This window comes from Dermacentor andersoni, chromosome 10, assembly GCF_023375885.2.
Source record: "Dermacentor andersoni chromosome 10, qqDerAnde1_hic_scaffold, whole genome shotgun sequence".
Lineage (NCBI taxonomy): Eukaryota > Metazoa > Arthropoda > Arachnida > Ixodida > Ixodidae > Dermacentor > Dermacentor andersoni.
The window spans coordinates 132,322,446-132,350,294 of NC_092823.1; the positions used below are offsets into that span (position 1 = coordinate 132,322,446).

The following is a 27,849-nucleotide window of genomic DNA, read 5'->3' on the forward strand; positions in this document are numbered from 1 at the left end:
AAATACAACTCGTGCGTGCTCCTTGTCTCTGGGCAAAGTGCAGAATTTCACATGCGGCTTCATTTATAAATGCCTTGGGCATGACAATCTGATCCTGATGTGGTGGCGCTACCATATGTGGCAACAATCTTGGGTTGGCACACGATCAGGGTTCACGCGTAAGCGCGTCGCGGTGCTTCTCGCCATGGGTTACGTTTACAGTTATAAATATTTGATTGCACAATACAATAGCAAATATTTAATAGTAATTTGCAGCTATAGTTGGAAGTGGCGTTTACAGAGATATACGGTAGAATCGCGTTATACGGAACCTCAATAGACCGGATAAATAAATTCCGATTAACTTGGGAGTTCTGTTTACTGAAAAAAGAAAATGTGCAAAGGTGCAGCACTATATGTCATACGTGCATCAGGCTCCACATACTAAACCCTTCACTGCAACTCGGACCTCCGGCCGGACTGCACCGAGGCGAAGCGTCTCCTCTGTGTCGGTTGTGGCTGGGAGCTGCCTTCACGAAAGCTTATTCAGCACTAATTGGAATGGCTAATAGTGCTGCATGTGATGTCTACGGATGCGAGAAGAACATTTACCACTAATTGTGCCACTGTCCTCAGTTTGAAGCACAAAGACAATCTACGTCTAACGCATTGAGGAAACTAGATCGTCCTCTGAGTGACCACACAATACTAGAACACCGTCGCCACAGATCATCGGCTCAGAAGGCAGTGAAAGCATGCTTTCTGAGAAGGTCTCGCTTGTGCCAGTGCCTTCGACTTTGCACGTTTATATACCCCTTCTCTCCTCCCCTTCTCCCTTCCCCCAGCGTAGGGTAGCCAACCGGACTCTTGACTGGTGAACATCCCTGCCTTCGTTATATGCCCCTTTTTCTCTCTTAACAGTACTTTTCAATATGCCAAGCATAAAGAAGTGAACTTATAGCTGCCCTAATTTGTCACATGGTTTGGGCGTGCTTGACGGCTACTACATTGACCAGGCTTCGCTGATTCCGGTTTCGAGGAGGTGCCAACACGACAGCTTCTTTCTCGTATTTTTCCGAGCGTTTTGCGCATTCGTGAGCAGCGAGAGAGACATCTGGGGATTTTCCTGAACGTTATTGCTTCTCAAGTGCGTTTGCCTAGCTACTACGGAGGACGGCGCGTTTTTTTCGCGCGTAGGCATCGCCTAAACTTCTGTCTAAACGGGATCATAACGTTCCATACAATGTCCGTGATGCTGGAGCGGCAGTTTGTCGTCAGCGGTTGGCCCGAGTCACTGCGGTGCATGTACATAATAAAGTTTGCAGTTTCGCAGTGCGTCTTCGGCTCTCTGCCAGTGCCACGGTCGTCGGAGACGGGGGGAACACGTGCCACATTGGCACGTTCTGTGTATGCGTTATCCGGCCATGAAAAAAAAAAACTTTAAGTTTAACGTGCAAAATAATATTTTACAAGAAAACGAATTCGTAGTAACAATGTGTAATCATTAAGGGGTCTGCGGCCGCTGAGGCGCCTTCTACCTAAGCCAACCCTCTTCCGCTCCTTACGGCGGTTTGCTTCGCTCCCCTTGACAGAAATTATACGTAGTGAAGCCTGGTGGTGAAGAACAGGAAAGGAGAAGAACTTCCGCAGATGTCACCAGAAAAATAATATAATAATGCAAATAAAAAAAGTGGATTGAACGCGCTATTTGAACCAAGGAAGTCAGTCATGATCTCAACACTTTGATTCATTATTAATCCCATGTCGCGCAATGCAGCTCGGCTAGGGACAAACGAAAGAAAGCGCGTCCTCCACCGCGGTGCCGTAGAAACCCTGGGAAAGACAGATTCCGAGAAGCGAAAGTCCCCAGGTGTCTCTCTCGCGACTTGGACATTACGAAAATACAAAATCGACTAATTTAGGGGCTGTGGTACCGTTAAGCGATTTCCGTTTACTGAAATTATACTTCAGGCGTTCCCACGACAAACAACTAGCGGCGACAGAACGGTATTTGTGCTAGAAATTACTTCTATACTTAATGAAATCGACATAGGAAACCCACGGTAAACCGCAGGATCTCGGTGCCTTGTAGGTAAAATACGCATGGTGATTGGAAAGCAGACTTTGATGATTCAAGATTCACAAAATTATTAAAAAGAAACGAATGTCTGACGTCGCATATCCAACAGCTTTTTGGTGACGTAGGCCAACGGAAAGTTCTTTTCTAGGAAGCTCTGGAACACTCTGGAGACAGTGGGATTGACAGCCCCGACGAAACGACCCGATTTGCTTACGAGAGCAACCGATGCGCCACGTTCCCGATTCGGCGACGGGGGCGATTATTGCAGCTACTATGATGGGACGTGAATATATGTGTACTCGAACATTCTTCCGATCTTTTGCCTGCGTTGTGTCCGGACATGCTCCTCTTTCTTCCGTGTGGGCCACCACTATGTAAGCATACCGTGCTACTCCATCTGTGGCTAGGCGTCACACTTACAAACTGAAATTTAGTTCTGAGTATGAAACCGAAAACACCACGTATAACACATTAAACTGTTTTCTGAGATTAATCTGAGATTTTCGGGCGCCTGTTCTCGTGTTTGTTCTGTAAATCCAAGTAGCGTGTAGCGTGCTCGAAAGCTTAAATAGCTGAATATCGCAGAAGTACAAGAATAAATGTTAGTGCTCACAATCGATGTTCATGCTGAAGGTAAATTGCGAACTTCATAAATCGCTATTAGGCCTTCAGTATACCGCGATAGGCTTTGACAATTCCTCGCGCTACTCCTAGAATTTCTATGTTGCCTTCTCTGCGTGAGTTACATTTCTCCTTATACTTCGTCCTTATGTACCAATTCACGCAAGGTAAATACACAGAACTGTATCTGGCTAACCTTTTTTTCTTATTCACGTTCTTTCCCATTCCATAGACATAGTGTTTAAACTGTACCTCACCGTTCTGTGCACAGTGGTACCTGACCGTTGTCGTAATAGAGAGCTTTAATAAACTGTTCTACTAAAGGACAAGCAGATTAGGAGACAGGATCTGTAAGCTCGCACACTTCATGATTGTAGCTATAATTATTTTTCCGTCCTAACGCTCCTTGATGTTATCTGTCAATCTCCTTACTAGCCTATCCCAGTTCAATATTGCTCGCCGGTCCTTACACTGGCCAACCTCCCGTTATTTGCCTCCAATTTTAATTTCTCTTCTTCGCAATCAACAGTTGAATACAAGGATGGCAGTTCATTACGCTGCACAGACCCCTTTTTTGTACACGCAGCGCGCCTTTCTTGTGCACATTGGTGTATTTGTTTAAGGAAGCATAGTACACCCTAATTAAGTTTTGATCATCTCGACCACACTGAATGCATTGAAGACCCGGTTAGAAAATGGTTCGACATTTATAGAAGATGTCTAATCTTTATCGCCAAAGGGTGAAATATTTTTTATAAATATCAGCGTAATAAAATAATGCTTTAATGTAGATATAGATCATGCACATAGTGCCGGGAATTTTTTTATCGTGCGGATAGCTTGAAGGAAAGAGGCGTGGCGAAGGAATATTTTATTACATCTCAAAGGGCACTGAATCTTTTCCTCATGAGTAAGTTCTTCAGGCCACACGGGGCTAGTTTTACTATGTTTTCGTAACTGCCTCTTCGGTGCATATTCCCCTTTGACATGTCTGTAAAAAAGAGAAGAGAATGATATACAGAACTCGCAATGGCTTATACACGTTTATTTATTTACTTTACACAGACGAATATATATATATATATATATATATATATATATATATATATATATATATACATGTACTGCAGCTCAGTATAGGGCTATAGCAGGAGTGGGAACATTATACATTGCTATACATTGCAGTTACGTTAGTAAGTGGGATATAGTTACACTCAGAAAGACCAGAGGTGGAGTTATTAATTGCATATAAAAGTTTTAAGGCTGCAATGCGATAACGTGAAAGTAATGGCTCAATGTTCAAAGACTGCTGAGCCTGTGTTGGTGAGAAACTGCGGCTGTCATTTTGGCAAACGAACTGGATAAATTTTTCTTGAGCGTTATTGAGCGACCTTGTTTGCAGGGTAACCAAACGACAGATGCATATTCTAGAACAGGGCGAATTAACGTTTTATATAGTATCAATTTAGTATCGCGGGGGTCTTAGGTAAAGTGCGGCGCAAATAACCAAATTCTTTTAAGGCTTTCTCTTTTACATATTTGATGTGTTTAGACCAAGTAAGACGTTCGGTTAAAAGGACATTTAAGTATTTATATTGAGGCACTCGTTGAAGTTGGATACCATCCAGATAATAATAGAACGAGAGGGGGCTCTGCCTATTGGCAAATGACATCACAGCTGTTTTGCTACAGTTGATGTTCATTTGACATGTTTGCACCAAGCGCAGAAAGACGTAAGGGATTGGGGAAGACGGTGGTGGTCATCAATGGAGTTGATTGATTTGTATAATACGCAGTCACCTGCATAAAGTCTGATTTTAGTTGAGGTGCTACGAGGTAAATCGTTGATGTATATTATAAATAATAAAGGGCCTAATACGAATGCCTGAGTAACGCCTGACGTAATGTCGACAGGATTTGAGTCCACGGAGTTAAAAGAAACAAATTGTGAGCGATAACGAAGAAAACTGGCTATACAATTAAGAAACAAGACAGGGATTACTGAGTATGGCGCTTAATTTTAACAGTAGTTTAGAATGAATCACAGAGTCAAAAGCTTTAGAGAAGTCAATAAAGATAGCATTCACTTGATCAACTATGTCAAGGTTAGAAGCGATATCATGATCAATATCGACTAATTGTGTTACAGTGCTGTGACTACGACAGAAACCATGCTGAGCGGATGTTAGAACGTCATTAGAGGTAAGGAATTTGATTATATATTTGTGAATAATGTGCTTTAACATCTTGCATGACTGGGGTGTGAGAGATATCGGCCTGAAGTTAGTAATTGTGTGTCACCCGATTTATACAAAGGCAGGACATTGGCTGATTTCTAATTAGTTGGTACTTCAGCAGAGTCTAACGATATAATACAATCTGTAAGTAACTTTTTGTACAAGTCACTAAGGGAGAATAATTTTAATGGTAATTTGAAGGTCATCGGTGAAAGTTACCGCGTGCGACAACACTTAGAGTGTTCTGTGGGCTTCAGCAGCTCTAGGGCCGCGCCTTTGTAGCCGTGCCTCTTCCCGATGCTAATGCCTTTCGCGCTTTTTGCGTTTCTGAGTGGTCAAAAACGCGGCCACCGACGAACGCGGAAAGCACCGAGAGGAATCGGAAAAGGCGTCGCTACAGAAGCGCGGCCCCAGTTGGCAGCTTGTAGCACCGCCATCACATTCGCTGTTTTGTCGCTCGTAAGTGTTCATTCCTGAGGCCGGATTCATTAAGTGGTGGACAGGAGCATTTATTTTGTATAGAAATTATTATTTGTAAATTAAGAAAACCGAAGCACGCTACGGCCAACATTTTATGTCTGGGATCTAAGAGTGCTGTTGCTTGCTACTTACAGTAATAGAAACGCAAATTACCTAAGTAAGATTCAAATCTATATGCGACCATGAAATAAAAACTCAAAATTTTAATAAGAACAAGGTATTTATTGTGGCACGCGCTGTCGACGTTCACTAGATACCATGAGAGCTGGGCTACAAGTACTAAAGAGTTTTTTTTTAGTATTAGATTGCGAATGCTGGCATATATATTTGTCTGCAGTCTTTTGTGTTTTTCCCGAGTAGATTTTCGAAGAATAATATAGAAACACATGATATGCTTGGAATGAATATCTAATTCTATATGATCGCAGTATGCATTTTCTTGATGATGCTTATTTGTTTGAATTCTCATTTATCCTGGGCATACGCATGCTGTGGCTAAATCGTTGGGCGGAAGTATGTTAAGCGGCAAGACATGTGAAGGGTTGTTTGGTTTTTGTGTTTAAGTACTTTATCTATTATATGGGCAGTCAAAACAACGCTTATCGTAATACGAGGAACGAAATTGAAGCTAAACCTATGGTTGAATTGACATCATAAATGAGCGATGCTTAATGGTGAACCGTTCTTTGTTTCTTTAGAATAACTTATTGTTAAACGACTTGTTGCTTATTAGCAAACATGTTTTTAACTGCGCGAACGAACAATCACAGATAGATTTTAACTGCACCTGTCCTTGTTTTCTCTCTCTCTGTAATCGCTTGTTCGCGCAGTTAAAAAATATTTGTTTCTTTAACCACAATTTCTTCACACCTTGTTCTTGGTTTACTGGTTGAAAGCCATCTAAGATTTAGTGGAGTCCTATGGCCCATTCAGAGTGACAAGTAATGGAAGTCGTGTGACGAACCACGACTAACTACCGTGGAGCGACTTATGGCGAACGATGTTCGCACCGGCAAGCGCAATCTGCACGTCGCCACAGGGGAATGTCTGAGAATTGATGCCCTTCCTTTTTGCTCGCACCGCCATCGCACGTAAAAAAAATGTCAGTTTCGCCAGAAAGGCGAAGCATCAATTGTGATAGCAAATTAGTGGATTAGTATACGAAGTAAGCATAGTAGTCTTTAGTTCGTATAAGCTTGTAAACATAGGCATACTAACTGAATTAACAAGCATGGTGTCACACGCGCACAAGCATACATGAACAAATCTCACTCGATGACCGCGGAAACTCGCTATCAGAACGCTGGAGCGAGGAAGTGCGGCAGCCGCAGCGAGCGAATTGACCTTCGGGCTGCGTCTCGCATCAACGCGAACTATGCCACGAAAACACAGCGCACGGCGGACTCTGTCCCCGTCGCAGAAGGCTTTGAAGATACAGTGGCCCGGAGTAGAACGCCCCCCCCCCCCCTCCCTCTCCTCCCCCTGAAGCATCGCGCGACAGAAGATGGCGCGCTTCCTCCCCTCTTCCTTCCCTTGCGGGCGCGATTTATTTAGCTGCGATGCCCAGCTCACACTCGCACGTTTTCACTCGCACATGCAACATACGGCGCGCGGCGACGGTTTTATCGTCCTTGGACTTTATTTCTGCCGTCAGGACCTCTGCCGTCAGAACCTCACGGTGACGCTGACGGCAGAAATTCGCCTGGAATGTCCATATAATTGCTATTGCAATGATAAGTGTCATCATATACAGACGTCGTGCTCCTGCGCTGTGAGTGGTTTAGTAGGTTTTCAACTGCAGTCGCGCGGCTGATAAACTGAGCAACAAACAGCTGACCTTACACAGTGGCCTTCTGACCAAACTGACTGCCTGTATTTGCAACGGCTCACTGTGAACCAACTTGGGCGCGAACTCATTGAGTCGCTTGTGTGAATGATCCCTTAGGCCTGATATGGTCATCGGCGGGGACAAAGGGCTTACTTTATGTTGTAGCAGTTCAGAAGCTTGAGGACTTTAACAATTACTGCTGCACGAAAAGGGCATTGGCGACGATAGCATGACGACAGTTTCATTTGGATTGTTCACGATCAGCGGAAACTGTTAGAGTAACGGACTGCGGAGTCTGCGGCATGTATTGCGGCAATGGCTTTTGTTGTTGAACGAGTAGATCTGTGCACCGTTTCTTAAGAAAGAAAGAGAGAGAGATGAACTTCATCCAGAAGAGGCGCTTCGTCTTTAAATGTGCCAAGCATCTCATGATATCTTTGAGTAGTCTTGATCTGCTTCTTAAGGTGTGCTTGCTATATTCTTTGTGTAGTGCTGTGCATAAGATGAATAATATATGTCAATTTGGAGAAAGCCAACCAATAAACTTGGACGTATGCTTTAAAGTATCTCCTCATTTATGTTTGTTGTGAAGATATTTCTCCGGAAGTTTCTCTGATCAAAACAGAAGACGTCATTCTGGTTTGTGGAATTTCGCCAATGACATTTAACCAAGACAGTTTAATGAAGGCGTAGCTTGTCGGTAGAAGTTGTTATTTAACAATTGCAATTAAATTAGGTTTTCTCTTAATGAAGGCATCGGGATGACTGGCTTACTTATGGGAACTTGTAATTTGTAGTTGTGCATTTCTGCATGATATATTTAGTAGTATGGTCCCGTATTACAAGGATTGCTGTATCTGTTGCTATTGCTACTTCTGAAATTAGAAGGTGTCTTATTTATCAGCACTTTGCATTTACGTCATAAGCCAACTAACATAAATGTTATAGTACGATAAGAATATTCACACTTGTTTTTATGTAGTTCGTGGGGAGGCCATTTCTGTTCTGAGCATCCTATTCTGTTTTAATGAACCTGTGCTCTTAGTCCCTTGGCACAGCCATAAAACTACATCTCCGAAACTGTAGTGTCTCCAAGTGCGCGCGGAATCAACAGACTTTCGCTGCCTCTCTAGGCCATCTTGAGGACAAACTGTTATCAAATGTTTACTATATGTATGAGGACATCTGAACCTAGCGGAATATAAAAAAAAACTAAAAGAAATCAAAATTTCGTTTCGAACAGCCGGTCAGCTGTCACCTAAAGCATTACTGGCACGAGATCTTGGACTTTTCGTCCTTTGCTTCAATTAGGTGTCCAGAATTTTGAAATCCTAGAAGAAGTAATGACAAGTTTCAGAGCGCCCTAAATCATTTTCTCTAAGTTTCATTCAAACCAGTTCGATTTCGTTGCGCAGACACAGGGTGTGTCGCAGTGTCATGATACAGAAGTGGTCACGTGAGAGCAGTACATCGTGATGTTGTGGCGTTCGCTCTCCCTCATTCACTGTACATCAAGCCTTGCAACAAAGACCATCGTAGGTGGGAATCGAACCCGGGCCTCCGGGGTGCGAGACGAGCATGCTTCCCCGACGCCACGTCACAGCCATCTGGCCGACTAATTGCATCACCTGGTGCACGCTTCATTAGGCACATGACAGCGCAGCCAATAGGGATGAGGTGGCGCCACGTCATCAGTGCATAAAATGAATCGGTCGAAAACATTCCGCGAGAGCGATTTTAATGCTTTCGCATTCCCACACGTAAGCAGTCTTAAGTGTCTCTGCCGAATTTTGGTGGCAGCTTCGGGCTCTTCATTATTTCGCTCGCTCTTCTGTGACACACAGCAGCTAGCTAGCTTGCTAGAAGATTGCGTTGCAGGCCTAAATCTCTGCTCTTTATTTCAACCAAGTATTGTAGTTATCTTAGCCTCATATATCACATTGCATGTTGTCAGAAAATTAAAAAAAATTTATTTTTGACCCTGCTGATCATTGGCTGACATACTTACCTTTTCACCGCCGCACCACATTCCTTCTGGCATATCAACAGTCATGTACCATGTTTGAGTGTACGTTCCATTTTGTTTGTGATAATAACACTGCAATTTACACTCGTTCTGAGGATCCTGTCGCAAAAACATATTAGGAGGACATTGTGACAAATAGTGTTTCTCGCAACATGCATGTTGCAGGATGAGCCTTAGTATTTTCTAGCAGATCGCCACGCGCATAGCAGCTTTTCTTGAATACACTTGCAACCCCACTCTAAGCTAGAAATGAAATTCATACTGGGGAACAGTTGGACTGGTTGGTACATCATGTAAATGTTTTTTTTCGCAGGTAAATGAAAAAAAGTACAGTAGACGAAAAATCGCACTACGCTTCATATATTTTTAATTTTTTCCTTGTGTATCTGCGCAACACACATTTTTATGCGATATTCCAACATGATTGAGCTCCCACCACTGTAAATATTATTTCCAGTAGAATGTGCGAATTCAGGTGTACGTGGCGAAGTTATTGACACAACAAATAGTTGGCCTCCAGTGTCACTTTTCACCCTGTGACTTCTTTGTATAACTCACCTTTGCAAATCGGAAATATCCTCGGGAGTTTTCTCCAAGAATTCGTCTGCAGTAATAATGTCTTACAATCATATCGCCAGGCATTTGCGTGTCACTGACGTTTTGTATTTTGCTTGCTGTTTCATTTAGGCATTCGTCCGAGAGTCTTCTGCACCCACAAAAAAAGCACGTAGAAACTGATTTTGATTACTTTGTTCAGGTTCTATTCCCTGGTGGTCGCCGCAGAGTTACTTGTTACATGAATAAATGGGCTTTCAAACACCCCTTTGGGATATTTTCGACAATTTCATATTTCATGTCCTGCCACACATTTTGCTGCCACAGTCACTGCTATACAGGATAAAGACGTTTTATTGTATCTTTATAATGGCGCGCAATGACTGAGCTATCTGTGTTGATTCTAACTGACGCATAGCCAGTAACAGAACATCTACTCTACCGATATTTTCGTGTCAGTTACGGAACCTCGCGTCACTAAAGTTTATCTAGAGCTCGCAAATATGGCTTTCACTTCGATAAATTTAAAGCTTCGAGATATAAAAAGCAATATATATGCCTACATTAATAAGTGCCGGCGGGTCGTTAATGTAGCCATTGGTGAAAGCGATGAAAACTTGTTTATTGTGTATTGAACCAAAGAAGCTTCATTCATGCTTCACATTTACAAACCCCAGATTGATTTATTAATGCAGCTTAAAATGTGAGGCTAATTCTGACGGAACACAACGTGCAAGAACATCATACAGCTTTCATCGCGTAATGTTAGGCAGGTCACAATGAGCGCGCTAAATATTACGTCAGTTTTAGAAGACAGTCCTACAGCGTTTACTCTTCGGTATTGGTCATGAAACTACGGTAGACATAAATACACCGTAACGCTGTGTGCTTCGCCTGTTGGCTCAAAGCTACGCACGCTTGGTGAGTTAATGCACTGTTATCCTAAAACACACGAAATGACAGTGGCGTGAGTTTTGCGGGCACTTCTCACTTATTTTGACCTGTGTTTTCCATTGCCCATGTTGCCTTAGCAACATGAGCAATGGCTCTTTCACTGCGGTACTTGTGCAACTTTAATGCTTTGAATCGACGGCTCGCTCATGCGTGAGCACGCAATTTAGTTCATAACTGAAGCATCCGTTTATGAATTAATGCTCGCCGTGATGAGCGAAAATCTTTTGGCAAGCTAAATAAATTACGCCATAGAGAGTACATGAAGAGTTACACATAATGCAGTATCAGGACAGTGCAGCGATGCGAAAGGAACTTTTTGACCCACACCTTCAAAATAGACAGCTGTACAGTCAACAGATGACGAAGTTGAACCAATGACAATTTCCCTTCCCCCAGATCGTGCACTTAGTTATCCACGCAAAATTATGTGGACACACAGGTGAAGTAAAATGAAAGGTGGGACTACCGGAGGAGCTATGTCGGAGGCCATAATTTAATTTATTTGCGACATGCCGCAGGCCTTGTAAGGACGCAAGAAAGAGGGGCCTTAATTACAGACAAAACACCCATCGCGAAATCCAGGAAATCATAGCATAACCTGAAGCATCGCATAAGGAAACACGTAACATATACACATGGACACAGGGAACGAATGAATATAGAACATTACAACAAAAAAAAAAAACAAAAAAAACAAAACAAAATGAAACAGCCAGGGAAGTAATGGAAGAAGCCAAAACGTGGCATAAATAAAAAAATATAAATAAATGTGCAACCGAGAAAGTACCTAAAGGAAATATTTATAGCGTTGACAAAAGACCAAGTAAGTCATCGTTAAGTGAAAAAAAAGCCATATAAAGAAAATAGCATTTGACCGGGAACCCCGTAAGCCTATAACAACTACTCAGAACGAATTAGTGCCCAAGACGTGTCAACTTACTGCACGACGTTTGTTATATTTTGTTGACTGCACGTTGAAAGTCGGAACTTGGTACTTCCCTTGTCCTCGTAGCTCATCAGAAAGCCTTTAGACCACGAACACCCAGAATTGTCCTGAGGGTCATGCTTTGCTCCCAATCTGTGCAACAAACACTATAAGTGATTACGCTGCGTTCATCCACCGATAATTGAACTCTTGCCGACATCCTGTGATTACTTACGAGTGGGCGAGCTCGTGAGCCATAGTGTGGACGCCCGCGTAGGACTTGGCGATGTCTTCGCCCTCAGCGACTGCACTGTGGGTGCACACGGTGCCGACGTATGCGAGTCCTGACAATACAATAAATGTAAGTTATTGCCAGCGGATTCAAAGTAAAGCTGCAGTGAATGGCACCCTCCCCCTATTCCCGAGAGCTGTTGCTGGGCCCTTTGCCAAGGCTTTCGTAGAAATCGTGGCGCATTTGTTCCCCCCCCCCCCCCCCCCCAAAAGTGTCAGGTTTATGCTTTCGCAGCACTACGATTACTGATGTGCCTCGGGCAATGCGGGCACTGGCTTCGAAACTTCCGGCAACTTGTAAGGCGCTGTGCATAAATGATGAAGGAAAATTGTACTCTTTTAAGCGCAATGTTCTTATTGTGAGGCATCCGTCCGCAAACCCCAAGAAGGACGTAAAGAAAAGCCTCGGGCGGTAGGTTCCCCTGCGATAGACGAGGTACCGCAGGTTAAAGCCAGTGTTTTTACAAGCAAAGTTAACCTTCGTTATAACATAATCTCCTAATGCGAACGATTGCTTCATTCGAAGTTTTTCGGCATCGAGACTCTAGCGCATGCATTTTAAACTGGGTTATGTGAAGACCAGTTAGTCCGCTTTTAAGGAAATACCACACTTCTTTTCCCAATCACTTACTTCTAATGCGCGTTTACTGTTCTTTCTTTTAAAGCGCGCGAATTGTGCCAACACCACAGTGCCCAGGTATAAATGCGAGTCCTCAGCGCTAAACCCACCGCGTTGGCTAAGTGGGTATACGTCGTTCTACTGCGGTGCGTGAGTGCGCAGGAATATCCAGTTCCTCGTAGTGGACGAACGCAATTATTAGGCAAGAGAGAAGAAAATCGAGGTATTCACTGTGAGAGAATGCAGCTGTCTGAGTAAATGGGTTCAGATCCGAATGAATCGCCGAAATCTGCTGTATTTTGTGTTCCGCTTTTCCGTTCGTTCAACTTGCCACGCTTCTGTATTATGGGTTGGGTGCTCGGCGGTTAATGCTCTGCGCAACCCGCCGACTGTACAAGATGATCGAGCTGATGCCACGACCGGCGTGACCCTGCAAGCGGAGACGATGATGTAATCGGCGCCCGTCCTGCGCAACCTAGTGCCGCGATCACGCGTTTGCCTAAGCAGTCCTCCTACACTCATCCATCCTGATCATGGCAGCGGCACTGTCACGTGATGCTTACGTAAACGCCTGCGCCCGCATCATTTCTTCCTTTCCTTCTTTTCAACCTCTACGCGCCTTTCTCGTCTCTCCTACCTATTCTTTATGATAATCCACTATGCCGAGCGCCATTTAATGACCTGTACAGTGATACTGCAGTAAACCATCCACCTTGTAGCTGCCGTTATCAATGAACTATCCCATGCTTTGACAGCCAGCATTGCTACTTGCAATATTTCGTAATAAAGATACGAAAGAACGGCACTTCTGTTGCAGAAGCTGTAATATAGCATGCGAGATGTATGGCTCGGCATGTATGGCCTACTTCAACTGTACATAGAAAGGTAGTAACCGTTCTGATCAGATATACTCGTAAAAATTCTTCTTTCAGCGTGTGTTTTCTGCTGTGGACCGCCAGAGGCACTGTTTGCACATTTGTAGAATTTCTGCTTGTGAAAAACCAAAGTCCCAGTGTATGACAGACCTGAGAAAACATACAGCGTGTACTTTTTAACGCCCTTTTTCCTTAGGAAAAGCCATTGCCTTTTTACAACGGTTACGCGAGAGTAATTATCTTACCTGCCACACCCTTGTCAAGTGTCGTTTCATTACGAAGTCTCGCCAGGTCTCCACTGTAAGCGATTGTACCAGTCAAGATGTAATGGTAGCGATTACAATTAAAAAACAAATTTGCAGTTCCGCCGGAAAGGCGAAGCACCGATTGCGATAGCAAATTAGTAGGTAGCTGCACGAAGTAAGAATATTAGTTTTATCGGCTGTATAAACTTGTAAACATTCACATACTAATTAAATTAACAATTATAGAATACGTAAGCGTGACTCAACGAGGACGTCGACAGAAATACAGACAGCGCTGTCCTTGTGTGTCTGGTTCTTACTAGGGCGTTATTCAGTCGCGCTTACGCATTCTGTCATGAATTCAAGCCCGTCAACGTGTTTAATCAAAATTAACTAGTACGGCGTCATGCGCACACAGGTAAACATGAACACATCTCGCTTGATGAGCGCCGAAACTCACTGTGAAAATTCTGGAGTGAGAAATCATGGCAGCAGCAAGCGAATTGACCTTCATGCATCTCTCGCTTCAGCGCGAACGAAAGGTCGAAAGCACATCGCATACGAAGTTACCGGCACTGCGCGCACTCTGAAAACATCGCAGATGGCTTTGAAGGTGAGGCCCGCGCGAGCGCGCACTTTAGCCACGTCGCAGACCGCTTTCAAGACGCGAGCGCCGGCAACGCGTCCCTACGGCGTCCGCGATTCGCGTGGCTGAGGCCGTAGTAGGCGCCACGCTTGCCTTCACTCTGTACGGAGCGGCGGGCGAGCAGGACATCAAAGACACCCTGGCAGCCATAGCCTTACCACCCTTGCCTCGCGCGCCACAGCAGAGGGCACGCATCCGGGCCGCGTTCTTCGCTCGCGCACGCGAGAGGGAACCGCATTCGCCGGCTCACCCTCACAAGCTTTCACTCATACAGAACCTCACGGCGACGGCGACTACAGGAATGCGTTTCGAGTATCCATATAATTGATATCGCAGTAGTAATGTCTTGAGATCACAAGATGTGAATTGAGCACGTTCCAGAAGCCACTGGATCACGGGCACGCCTAGACTCACCTGGTGATGAGGTAAACGAGGTCAGACCTTTCGAGAATATTGTGATCTCTTGTATAATTTACCAGTCGCTCCAACGTTTCGAAAGCCTCCCTAGTGCCTAAAATATGGCTAGCAAAACTGTCGTTCTGAAAAGAACAAAAGAAGTTCACAGAAATGACATATACACTGAGAGTTACTCATGTTTGAGCAATTATATATCGTCGGCGTTAAACACGGCGTGGTAGCTCAGAGCCTACGGCGTTGCTCTGCTTAGCACGAGGTCGAGGGTTCAATCCAGGCCGCACTGCGATGGGCGCGCAAAGCAGATACGCTCGCGTGCTATGCAACGGGTGCACGTTAAAGTACCCCAGGTGGTCAAGGTTAATCCGGAGTTTCCACTACGGTGTGCCTGATAACTGGATCACGGTCCTGGCATGTAAAATCTCAAAATGTTTTACATCGTCAACGTTAATTTAGGGTCGCTTACACCTTCCTTAAAAGGCATTTATGCTCTCCGGCCATTCGAACGCGAATCCCGGGCATTTTAATCAGGAAGAAGATGCGCTTATGAAAGGCTAAATAAAACTAAGCACTAAAAGGCAAGCACCGACAAACTATATTATGACTGAAGTTTTGCTTACAGAAACATAATACACTGTATCACAGAAAAATGAATTTCGATGCAACAAGGCAGGAAATGAAAACCAGCACGCCCAAATAACCAGTATGAGAGTTGAGCCACGTTATTTTGTGTTAAGGAAGCAACGGTACGCTTATCGCTGCTTCTGAGAAGGAATAGTTGGCACAGAATACAGTCTACTGGCCTCTTTTCTTTAGTCATGTTCTTGCCAAAATTCAGCCTACTGTATTTCACTCTTTTCACATGCCTTTGCATCCTTTGTTGCTCATTACATTTACAGAAACCACAAGCTATCGTGTTTCTTTCGTGGTATTGTGCCAATTTTGCTAAAAGTTACTCCAAGGAATGTAGTCGTTAGTAAAGAATAAATCCGCAATTTCCAATCATGAGAGATTCGCCTTGGTTTAGCGTCACGATTGAGCTCTTTATATTATGGATAAGCTTGTGCCACGCACCAAATAAAACTGATTAAGGCGATCTCGTTCGTAATATTGTCTGAATACACTTACCGTACTTCTGGTAATCCCAACAAGCTTGAATGAAATGCTAGGGTCTCTCATATCAATAAATATTCTGTTTACCTAAAATCAATGAAACATACATCATTATCGCAGTGAAGACGACGAGAGGGCAGCGTTACTGCTAATAACAGGTTATTGTCTGAATAATTGGTAATACGCAATTATTTCGAGCACGGAGGGATTCGATGGTCCTCTTGGTAACTGCAAGTTTAGCGCAAAACACACACACACACACACACACACACACACACACACACACACACACACACACACACACACACACACACACACACACACACACACACACACACACACACACACACACACACACACACACACACACACACACACACACACACACACACACACACACGCACGCACACGCACACGCGCACACGCACACGCGCACGCACGCACGCACGCACAAGGGTACAAAATATGCGCTAACATAAAATTGTTCTTTTTTTTCTTGCCCGTTTTGTTATGTGTCTTTGTGTGTTGTCTTGTCTTTGTGACATACTTGCAGTATGTCGTACCAACAAGGACGAATTTCTGCCCTTCACACGTCTTGATAACTATTTGCGCACGGACTTGCTGCTTAGAAGATAGATCTTTCCGTTTCCTTTCTGCGCACAAATGATAAGAAGAAAGGCAGCGTTTTGGACACCAGTGCTACCGGGCTTTAAAAAATATCAAGGTGAAGTTTTCACTTACTGATAAAGGAGCTAAAAAAAAGAGAAAGAAAGAAAAAGAAAGAAAGAAAGAAAGAAAGAAAGAAAAAACAAGCATTTCACAGACTGCTCTCAGTACTCCGCTCGGCATCAAATTATTGGAAAACGGTAAGTTGCTTACCGCGTTCAGCATGACTGCAAGGTACACGATCAAGTCTTGCTCTCTTCTGAACGACGCCTGGTGCCCCTCGTCGGAAATGATGTGAAGCTCCGCTACGAATTTTGGTACGTGCCTCGGGGCTCTAGTCGTCGGATATTGGAAGGCTGATAAATAGTATTAGAGGTCTTTAGCTCCAATTAGGAAAGAATTCGTCACTCCGCTACAAAAATTCTGCCCGAACCCATCCCATGACGAATGTCGGCTTCAACGCAATTAGCATCGAAAGTAATGTAGTCACACACTGCACTGCCAAGGCCTAAACGTACGTGCATGCGGGCTTCTCTCGCGCGATTTCCACTGCGCACGCCGCACCATCTGGCGGCGCCGCCGCGAAGTCCACACGTGGCAAGAGTCCGATGCCGCCGAGCACCGCAGAAATTTTAAAGGATCCACTTTGTTGCTGAACAGCGGCACGTACCCAGTGCCACGTACCCAGTGATCCAAGTTAGTCTGACAATTGGGTTTGAATCCTGTCCCCTCAGCACAGCAGCCCGATGCGTTACCGATTAGATCATAGAATCACTACCAAGCGGCCCAAGTTGGCGGGAAAATGTTCAGACGCAGATAGCTAGGCAGAGAGATACACGTATATACAATGTTTTTGAAGTATCCTAAGAATGGTAATCGCATTTTTGAGTCAATACCCGCTTCGTCTAAGCTTATGCATTTGTATTTTTGTTTAGGATCTTCATATCGTACTGCTTGATCCCTAACTTCGGACCTCGCATAATCAGTGGTCTTGATTTGCTTACGCGCTACCTGAGAGCACTACAGCTGCCAGCCCTGACTCACTCAGGAGACTTAATTTTTGCATAAGGTGGCTCCATATAAGCAAATATAAGATGGCGCCTCGTGCTAGAATAATGCGAACACTTCGGTGTTCGTTTCAACGCGCGCATATTGTAAAGAAAGACAGAGGGGAGGCACGAAGATCCCCCCTCCTCACAACACGACACCTAATCACCACACCAACTAGCCCAATTATCGACATTACTGAACTTCTTTTCAAAGCGCTAGTCATTCTCTGACGTGCAATCTTGACATTAGGGGCTCAGTAAAAGTAGCTTCCCAAAGGCACATATGCTAAACGCATGCTTTGAATGAAGCAGCATTTGCTGCAATGCAGCAACTAATAAGATTGGTTGGTAGTAGCGCGATCGGAAGTCAGCGGGAAGATATTGACTTTGCGACAGCGTAGCATGAACGTCGACGAAATGTTTAGTCACGATGTTTTATTAATATGGCCTTAAACAAGAGTGCATAGTCTACTTGCAGTGTTAAAAACAGAAACAGGCAAGTAAAATTTGCCGTTCTTCGAGTAAAAAATTACCGACGATTACGTTACTTCCTAATGCGAAATTTGAGCGCAGCAAATAAGCTGTTTCACCTTTTCGATAGATTGAGGCAAAGAAATCGAGCAACACATGTATGCGCTATCACAGAATTTTTTTTTTTATTTTTCACACGTATTCGTTTAACAAAGACTCCACTAACAGTTCTTGACAGTCATGAAGGAAGCTTTGTGGTCGGAGAAATAGACTGATATATGTTCGACTTGGTACACCAATGCTTGATTCTCAAAGACGAGATCTATACAAGTGCCTCGCGAGGTTGTCACAGCCGTGGGACGCGTTACGAGCGAGAGGAACGGGATGTTCTCCCGCATAAGTGTTAGGAAATCGCTGTTTGTCTTTATGTCAACATTAAAGTCCCCCACTACTAACATCGGTGTGGATCGATGGACGGTTAACGCGAGTTGCAGGAAGTGCACGACGTCTTTCGTGAGTGCGGTAGGGGCGAAGTAGGCAGCTACTACCAGCAAGCCGTTGGGCAACTTTGCGGCGCACAGTTCGCCAACTTCATGTGACGTGCCAAACATTTCGACTGGTATTGCAGAGAGACCTGTGCGCAAGTAGATAGCGACTCCCGCCGCTCTGTTGTGGTCTCTGCGAGCACCACAGCAGTATAGGAAATCTATGATTTCGAGAGGCTCTTCGGGATCCATCCAGGTTTCAGCAAAGCAAAGTACAGAGGAATGGCGCAGAATGTGATCGTGGTGTACGTCCTTGGCATGTGCGGCAAGGGAGCGTACGTTACTGCTTCGCTTCAGCCTCGCTTACTGCTGGTTGCTCTCGACGGCGGCGATGAGCCTCCGCTTCGGCGGCGCGAACGGCAGGGTCTTCTCGGCGGCGGCGCTTAGCCTCTGCTTCGGCGACGCGTACTCCTGGATCATCTCGACGGCGGCGACGGTAAGCTTCTGCTTCGGCGGCACGCACCTCTGGATTCTGACGGCGACGGCGCTGGGCCTCTGCTCTGGCAGCTCGTTTAGCAGCAGCAGCAGCAGCAGCAGACGGAGGACTTCCATCGGTCGTCTCGCTCATGGCTCAGAAAGAACTGGCAGATAATTTCGCAGTGGCGAACGGCAGCGGCAATTTCGGCTCGGGCGGTGCACATATACAGATCCGCCGCCACCGATCTGGCTCTCTGATTGCCACCGCACAGGGGTTGCATTGGAGGAGGAGCGAAGAAAGGAATTAAGTTCGAGCCGGCGCTTTGACAACCGGAGACTCGCAGGAAGAGGGGGGAGGGGGGCGGCGTGTACACCCAGCGGCAAACGATGGGGGCAGAAGCGCGCGCAGCAAGCGGACAACACGATAAAGGGAGGAGGGAAGAGATAGCAGCGACTGACTGATGCCGCTGACGCCGATAGTGAGTCAACCCCAGCTGCGGAGTTGGTTTCAGGGACAACGCCGCCGATGCCGACACAAACAATATGATACCCTCGCTTCCGCAGCGCTAAGAACCAGGTCTAGCCGTGGGAAGGTGGTCACGTATTCGTCGACGTGCCGGGGCCTACGTGAAATAACCGGCGCGTCGGCAACTGAAGAGCACCCTATCCGCCACACAAGAACAGGGGGGGGGGGACCCTTTCCTCCTCTTTCTGCATGGCGGCGACGGTGTTCTATGCAGTCACGTTATCTTGACTCTCTAGCGGCGTCAGCGGCATCCAGCGGTATCAGTCGGTCGCTGCTAGCGCTGGGGGGATGAAAGGGGGGCGGAGCTGGTTACGAGGCCGACGACAACGCCGACGACGACGCGAAACCCAGGAACGGACGCCAAAGAGCTGCGCTCTAAAAATATGTTCAGCACTTTAATTGAACGGGGCCGATTTATGACGGCAGCAATGGTTTTCGGGACATTTATTAATAGTCTGTAGAAACAGGATACTTACTGTGCATCCAGTTTTGTGGCGTCCCCGACACAGAGTGTTGATACATAACTGCAAGCAAAAAGAGAAGAAGATGAAGAATTAATTTAAACATAAGAATATATATTATAGTATAAAATGGTAAAAAAGGAACATACTCTGTGATTGGCTCTGGAAGAGTGACATGCAATTGTTTAAAGGTCAGGAACTTCCACTGATCGCTCTTTAGCGATCAAATAGACTTCTTTGGAAATGCTATACTTTGGGACTCGGCAGCTTAAGATTAGCACGAAAAAAATTTTCTAGTGGAAATACGCAAGTAAACACGGGACGACTTAGACGCAGATTTATTACGCAGATATGCAAACTGCATCATTTGCTCCGAGCAGTCGGATAAGGCATGCCGGTCTGCCCAAAAGCATGCGTGCATGAATTAACATGTTTACTTTCATTTTGCATATCCATCGGTGCCTGTGCGCAATTCTGGGCAATGTACCTGCCCGAAAACACTTTTCACGTAAAGGGCACAGGAGGTGCACTTTGCTTGTACAAAATTTGTTTCTGTATGACGGCATTTTCTTTTCAGCAGAATGAGTGTTAATTTTTATTTCCGAAACGCAGGTGTTGGCGTCGCCCTTTATGCTGCATATTTTCGTGCCTTACAAGAAAGATAATGTGGTGTTGAGGCGGTTAAAATTTTTTCTGGGAGAAATAGTTCGTGGAATGACTTTTCACGTTGTACGCAAGTGCCTAAAACTTTCAGAAAGAAATCGCTGATGGTTGTGCTCCAAGGTTGGCCCATGTGGCGTGTAATGACCCACAGAGAAACATTCCTGAATAATAATAATAATAATAATAATAATAATAATAATAATAATAATAATAATAATAATAATAATAATAATAATAATAATTTTAATAATAATAATAATATTAATTTATGCCCACAGGGTTAATTGGCGATCTCCAATTAACCTTGTCCTGCGCCAACCGATTCCAACTATCGCCCGCCATTTTTGTAATTTCATCGCCCCACCTAGTCTTCTGCCGTCCTCGACTGCGCTTCCCTTCTCTTGGTACCCATTCTGTTACCCTAATGGTCCGACGGTTATTTAACCTGCGCATTGCATGACTTGCCCAGCTCCATTTTTTCCTCTTAATGTCAGTGAGAATATCGGCTATACCCGTTTGCGCTCTGATGCGAACCGTTCTCTTTCTGTATCTTACCGTTATGCCTAGCATTATTCGTTCCATCGCTCTTTGCGCGATCCTTAACTTGTTCTCAAGCTTTTTTGTCCGTCTCCATGTCCCTGCCCCATATGTCAGCACGAGTAAAATGCACTGATTGCACATCTTTGTTTTCAATGATAAAGCTAAGCGTCCTGTCAGGAGCTGACAGTGTCTGCCATATGCGCTCCAACCCATTTTTTTTTCTTCTGTTAATTTCATTCGCATGATCAGGGTTCCCTGTGATGATTAAGTGACCTAAGTAAACGTACTCCTTCACAGACTCTAGAGGCTGGCTGGCGATCCTGAACTCTTGTTCCATTGCCAGGCTGTTGATCATTATCTTTATCTTCTGCATATTAATCTTCAACCCCACTCTTATACTGTGTCTGTGAAAGTCATCAATTATTTGTTGTAACTCGTCCCTAGTGTTGCTGAACAGGACAATGTTATCTGCAAAGGAAAGTCGCTGACATATTCGCGTCGATCCTTACTCCTAAACCTTCCCAGTTTAATAGCTTGAATACTTCTTCCAAGCACGCAGTGAATAAAATTGGAGAGATTGTGCCACCTTGTCTGACTCCTTTCGTTATAGGTGTCTTCCTACTTTTCCTGTATAGAATTAAGGTAGCAGTCGAATCTCTCTCTCTAGATATTTGGAAAGATATTTGCGTAAGCGGTCTGTACTCCTTGATTACGTAATGCCTCTATGACTGCTGATATTTCCACTGAATGAAGTGCTTTTTCGTAATCTATGAAAGCCATATAAAGAGGCTCATTGTACTTTGCGGATTTCTTGATTAACTGATTAATGACATGGACGAGCTCCATTGTAGCGTATCCCTTCCTGAAGCCAGCCTGTTCGCTTGGTTGACTGAAGTCCAGTGTTGCCCATATTCTATTGCAAATTATCCTGCCGAATATTTTATATAATACTGATAGTAAGCTAATGGGCCTATAATTTTTCAATTCTTTAACGTTTCCCTTTTTGTGGATTAGTATAATGTTTGCATTCTTCCAGTTTTCTGGGACCCTTGTAGTCGATAGACACTTGGTATAGAGAGCCGCCAGTTTTTCAAGCATTATGTATCTTCCATCTTTGATTAAATCGACTGTTATTCGATCTTCTGCCACTTTTCCCCGTTTCATCTCTTGGAATGCCCTTCTGACCTCATAGCTATAGGAGGAGTTTCTGCAAACTGTTCATTACTGCTTCGAATGGTGGTATCGTGGCTCCTCTGGGTACTGTACAGGTCAGAATAGAATTCTGCCAGCGCTTTTACTACATCTTCGATATTGCTGATGATATTACCCTGCTTATCTTTCAGTGCATATATCTGGGTTTGTCTTATGCCAAGTTTCCTTGTCACTCATTACAAGCTGCGTGCATTTTTTACGGCTTCTTCAGTCTTTCTCACGTTATAATTTCGAATATCTCTCATTTTCGCCTAGTTGATCAGTTTTGACAGTTCCGCGAATTTTATCTTATCTCTTGAGTTGGGAGTTGGTGGAAGCCTTATAGGAAGTTGGAAAAATGTTCACTGCAATATGAATTAGTCGAGACCATGCTTGTGCCATGTTACTGCCTTCATATTGCGTCTGTAAATTTACAGTGTATGTTTTAACAGGGAACTTCTATTTGATGGTACGCAAAACCACACTTGCGCAAAGGCTGCGTTTGTTCAAGGAAACATATAAGAAATAACAGAAAATAGTACAAGTCGTTGCGAGTGGAAAATGAGGCAGCTGCCGATGTTCTGTTCTGTCAGAGTTACACCAGTGCAATAAGTACTAATGTGCAAGCGCTTACCCTTTTTAAGGTCTCTCCTGATCTCTTCAGCTTCATATATGCTGTGAAGGACTTGTCCTTCTGATGAACGCTCACTTTGTAGTAGAGGTTTTATTCTCAGCTTACTATTGATGATGCCCTCCTGTCGAAGGAGGTGTGAGGAGATGGTTGTTACTGATGTAGATGGCAAGACGGTTGAATTAATTTAGGAAAATTATCCTCAAGTGAAGATACAAACTTAATTTACCAGGGTAAAAAAGGGATCATGCGCAACGTTGAAAGGCGAATCGTGTTTCGTGTCCAGGTATATAGGTTTACAACAAAAAGTTATTATATTCTGTAACCTATAGCACGTTCTGAAAAATCGGAAAGCACGGCAAAAGATGTGTTCTCAAGCGGCACGCAGAATCACAAATAAAAGATTCTCTTCGCACGCTCTTTTGCAACTCCTACAAAGAGCCAACAAGTTCTAATGTGTCACTTCTTTTAATAAGCACTGGTAGCACTGAACACGCTGGTAGAAGCAGCAGTTACGACTGGTTCCTTACAGGCCATTTTCTTGTCTTTCTTTTATGTTTACAGCTTCAAACCACCATAAGGTCAGCGCGTCCATAGACGGTTTTGGGAACTTTCTTTTATGCAAGTTAAGACTTTCTTACAGAAAATGAAGATGTGACTCAATAATTGTTATGTTTATCTTGTTTTGCTGAAAAATGTGCTAACTTTAACCATCTATGTGAGTGAACCCATTACATTGCAGTCTATTTATTGACTTTTGTTTTCTTAGGAGCACGAAAAAAATTTTAACGCAGGCGAACTCGTCAGTTTTGCACTGGCTAATTACTCCTGATTTCTAGCGCATCACCTTTTAGATGTTTTTCGTGTTGTCTGCGAGTGGCTTATAAAGCGCAGACACATTTAGCACTTACCACTTGTAGTGATCCATCCTTACGAATTACGTATAATGATGACTGCTGATGCGAGTCATGATATAGGTTCTCTTGAATGCGAGTCGTGTCGATCTGGAACGAGATGCCATAAAATTTCGCATTAAGCGTAATTCGTAGGCCGTTCAGGGGGAGAGGGCGCAGGCATAGCGTGAATGACTTGAAAGTTAAATATTATACCGCTAATAATATTTCAAACTGAAATCTTGACATCCATCCAAACTCTAACGCGAAGCTACAGAGGAAACCCGTACGGGTTTCTCAGAAAGAAAGCCTCTCAGCTGAAGAAAAATTCGTCGTGGTGCTGAATTTTTCCGTTTCATCTACTTTACTCCATATCGCGGGCTTGCAGAGAACTGATTTGCCATATGCTAGTAATATTGACTTGTACAGGTAACTCTTGTGTGTGCATAACGCAGTGAAATAAAAATAGATAAACAGCAACGCCCCGTTAGCAAAATATTACAAGAAGCGTAACATTTCATATCCACGGCTTACTGTTAATTTTATGGGTGATTTGTACGACTCTAAGTAGACTCTTTGTACTCTTCCAGTGACAGAAAGAGACGCCTGCCACATAGTATGGACTTGTAAGCGGTACGCTGCCGTCTCCTACTTCAAGCTGGCTTATACGTTACAGTGCCACGACCAGCGAAGATCGCTGTGCGCATGACAAATACCACAAAACACTGCTTCATTTCATGCACAACACTAGACTCGGGGCATACATACAATACACACCCTACGTTGTGCCTTAAGGCCCGTCTTGGTCGTAAAAAAGTACAGCCTTTGTCAAAGGCAGACAGGTTATACGCTGCCTGGGACCGCCATGCTGACTACAGGCAATTTTTCACGCTTTCTGTGGGGCTATTCTGACGGATTGAAACACGTTTTTCGATTTCTTTTTTCGTTTCCACCGTCTCCAGTTCGTGTTACATCAGCGTAGTTTTAATACTTGTGTTTAGATCAGAGTCCATGCTATCTATAGTGACCGAATGCACAGGGGCGTTACATCGCACCCTCGAATAATTGCGTTTATTTGATGTTGTACTTTAAAATTTCCCTGTGGCGTTTCATTCCGTCAGTATAGTGCAAGGCAATGTCTGGTTTACGTAACCTATCCAATTGCCTCTGCCTTAATAATATATATATATATATATATATATATATATATATATATATATATATATAATATTATATGCAATTGAAGGAGTGGTTTAAAACATCAGGACAACCTTCATCTTTGGAAGTGCCTGACGACGCCTACATGAACTTGATTTTAATTTAGATGGCAGTTGGCAGGTATAATACTATTGCAAGTATAGTTTATCGCTAAGATATTTAATTGTGTATGGAGAGTTTCGAACCGTTCTTCTTTCTACAAGTATATTTGAGAAACCATCAAGCGCTTTTCTGAAGTGCTTGTAAGAAGGTGTACGCACTATTTTATGGTGATGTCCAGTCGAACTTCTTGTAACAAAAAGTAGGTTATCCGCCATGACAAAGCTTCTTTCGAGATTGAGTATGAGCTCGTCATTTAGACGTAACACCAAAGTTTTTGTTGTTGTACGTTCCTCCACAATGTTTGGGTAGACGAAGAGTTGTTCCTCTGTAAAGAAATTAAAATAAACAAATACGAGTAAACCTTCTGGGCAAATTACATATAATTTTCAAAATATTACTTACAATGCTCTGCTCTAAGTGTATACTACTAGAAACCTGGTGCTTTTGCTACTAAAAATGTCCTATTGGTGTTACAAACACATTGTCACAGTCTGAAGCAGATCATCAAATTACGGTAAAGGGAACTTAAAGCAACAACTTAGGTCTCTTGTTTAGGTGCTAGCAGTGCCTAGGTGCGCCAATGGGCAAATCATCAGGCTGCTGAACGGTGGGACTTTATCATCGGACATATATTGTTTTTAGTGGATGTACCTCTTACTTTATTTTTTCTTGCTGCGCGATGTGTCTACCCCTGCTGTATTGATTTTGTGTAAATGCAGATAAGGTGTGCGCATCTCGTGTTCCCGTGGTGGCAAAAAGGTTCTTCGGTTCTTCGTACTTGTTCCAAGAACAACGTGCGATGTCTGTGCGTCACGTATAGATTTCTAGTGTTTCGTGCAATAAAAGTTGGTAGTCTGCGCCGCTCTGTTCTATCCATCTTCTTGCCTTTCATGTTGCTTTTTGGGCAGTATGTTACTGTATAATTGTTTTTTGTTGACCCGCCGGGCTGCCAAGTCGGAAGGCGCGGGTTCGAATGCCGGCTGCGGCGGCCGCATTTCGATGGGGCCGAAATGCAAGAACGCCCGTTTGCCGTGAATTGGGTGCACGTTCAAGAACCGCAGGCGGTTCAAATTAATCCGGAGTCTGCCACCGCGGCGTGCTTTATAATCATACGTTGGTTTTGGCAAGCAAAACCCCGAAATCTAATTTAATGTTTGTTTTTTATTGAGTGAAACCTTCTGCTAAATCCCCCACTATTGGCCTATACGACCCCAAGTCCTGTCTGCCAGCCAATCACGCCAAACCCATTGTGAGTAGACGAAGAAAGCATGACTTTAAAAGAGAAGGCTTCTTCACCGGCTTTTTCACGGGCTATTAGGGCGAGGTCTGTCTAGTTTACGAATCCAGGGGCTGAGAGGCAGTCGTACGAGTCAGGTTGTTGATACAGATGCTGATTTGAAATTAACACTTTATTCGTGCACGCTTCTAGCGCTTCGCCACCTAGTATTGAGAAGTACCACTTTATTATTTGCCCAGAATTTATCACTTTTCTACTTAATAAGCCAATCAACACCGGAAGCAGTTTCTGACGTTAATTTTGTAGTGTGACAAGTGCAAAGACACGCATATAGGCATCGCCCAACCTAAAATAATTGAAGTGTCTAAATTTGAAGAGTCATGAGCTCCATGGTCAGGACTGATGAATTTTGGGCATGGAAGCGCTCTTTTTATACTACTATGATGTCTTCTTGCGAATACGCACCATATCTATTGCGTGTTTTTTTAATGTGTTCTCCACACAAGCACCTAAAGGGTTGATGAACTATGCTTTGTAAGGTAAAAACATCACTAGAAGTTCATACTCTTGTGCTGACAGCTGTGATAGGACTGACTTTATATACGAGATATGCTTTCTGCGCCACATAGAGTCTACTTTTATTATGGTGAAAATACGAACTAGGAGGAACAATGGAAAATTTACCATATACGCTCTCTATGTATACTCACGTGCATAGCAGAAATCAAGAATACGTAATAACAGAATGATCGATAACATTTTCTTGCAATCAAATCTTTTTAGATGAGCTTGTGTGATGCTAAGACCGCACTCATTTGCTACTTTCGATCTAGCGAGTGTGAATACTGTGTATGACTGTTATCATGCATTTCCTTTTATGCCTTAGTGGAAAGTAGTACGTAAAAATGGGGACATTTATTTTCGTGCCACCATCTGGCAACGATGCTGTGCACTTTATGGCTTTAAGGGTGCCATTAAGTGCTCTGAGAACAGTCCATCTTTGCGGAGCGAAATGCCTCTAAGATGATTCTCGCGTTGACGTATTCGCTGACCACTAGACAATTTTCTGTTAGGCTATGGTTATCGGGCACATCTTTTACGGGGCTTGCATTTTCTTATGGCTTGTAACTTCAATTGTTTAGACGGTTAGGAACGTGTCAACTAGGCGTGGACAGTGTAGCTCGGAAGCCAGGGAAGAAGTCTACATCGACATACAAATGACCACAATTAACCCCTGCTCATACGATGTCACTATAGACACTTTTTGTTAGACGTACGGACCCACTCACACGTCCTTTGAGCGATGAAAGGCTACGGACGTTCAGCCTTGGTTCAATGACTTGTAAAGAAC

The 27,849-nt window shown here is 43.9% G+C and overlaps 1 protein-coding gene across 3 annotated transcripts; it reads right to left on the reverse strand.

Moving 5' to 3' along the window:
- Positions 1–3,443: 3,443 nt before the first annotated feature.
- LOC126543708 (venom metalloproteinase antarease-like TtrivMP_A) lies at positions 3,444–27,326 on the reverse strand. Of its 3 annotated transcripts, XM_072285071.1 has the most exons (14): positions 27,209–27,326; positions 25,420–25,586; positions 23,960–24,052; positions 23,052–23,172; positions 20,039–20,086; positions 16,768–16,910; positions 15,904–15,975; positions 14,776–14,900; positions 13,716–13,768; positions 11,921–12,029; positions 11,701–11,838; positions 9,810–9,957; positions 9,234–9,350; positions 3,444–3,671 (listed from the first exon to the last, which is right to left on the reverse strand). In XM_072285071.1, the coding sequence occupies exons 1-14, from the start codon at positions 27,255–27,257 to the stop codon at positions 3,624–3,626; spliced, it is 1,431 nt and encodes a 476-aa protein (XP_072141172.1). In that variant the 5' UTR covers positions 27,258–27,326; the 3' UTR covers positions 3,444–3,623. The 3 variants fall into 3 exon arrangements, with proteins under 3 accessions (XP_072141172.1, XP_072141174.1, XP_072141173.1); XM_072285073.1 differs by lacking the exon at positions 9,810–9,957; XM_072285072.1 differs by lacking the exon at positions 9,234–9,350.
- Between the last annotated feature and the right edge of the window lie 523 nt (positions 27,327–27,849).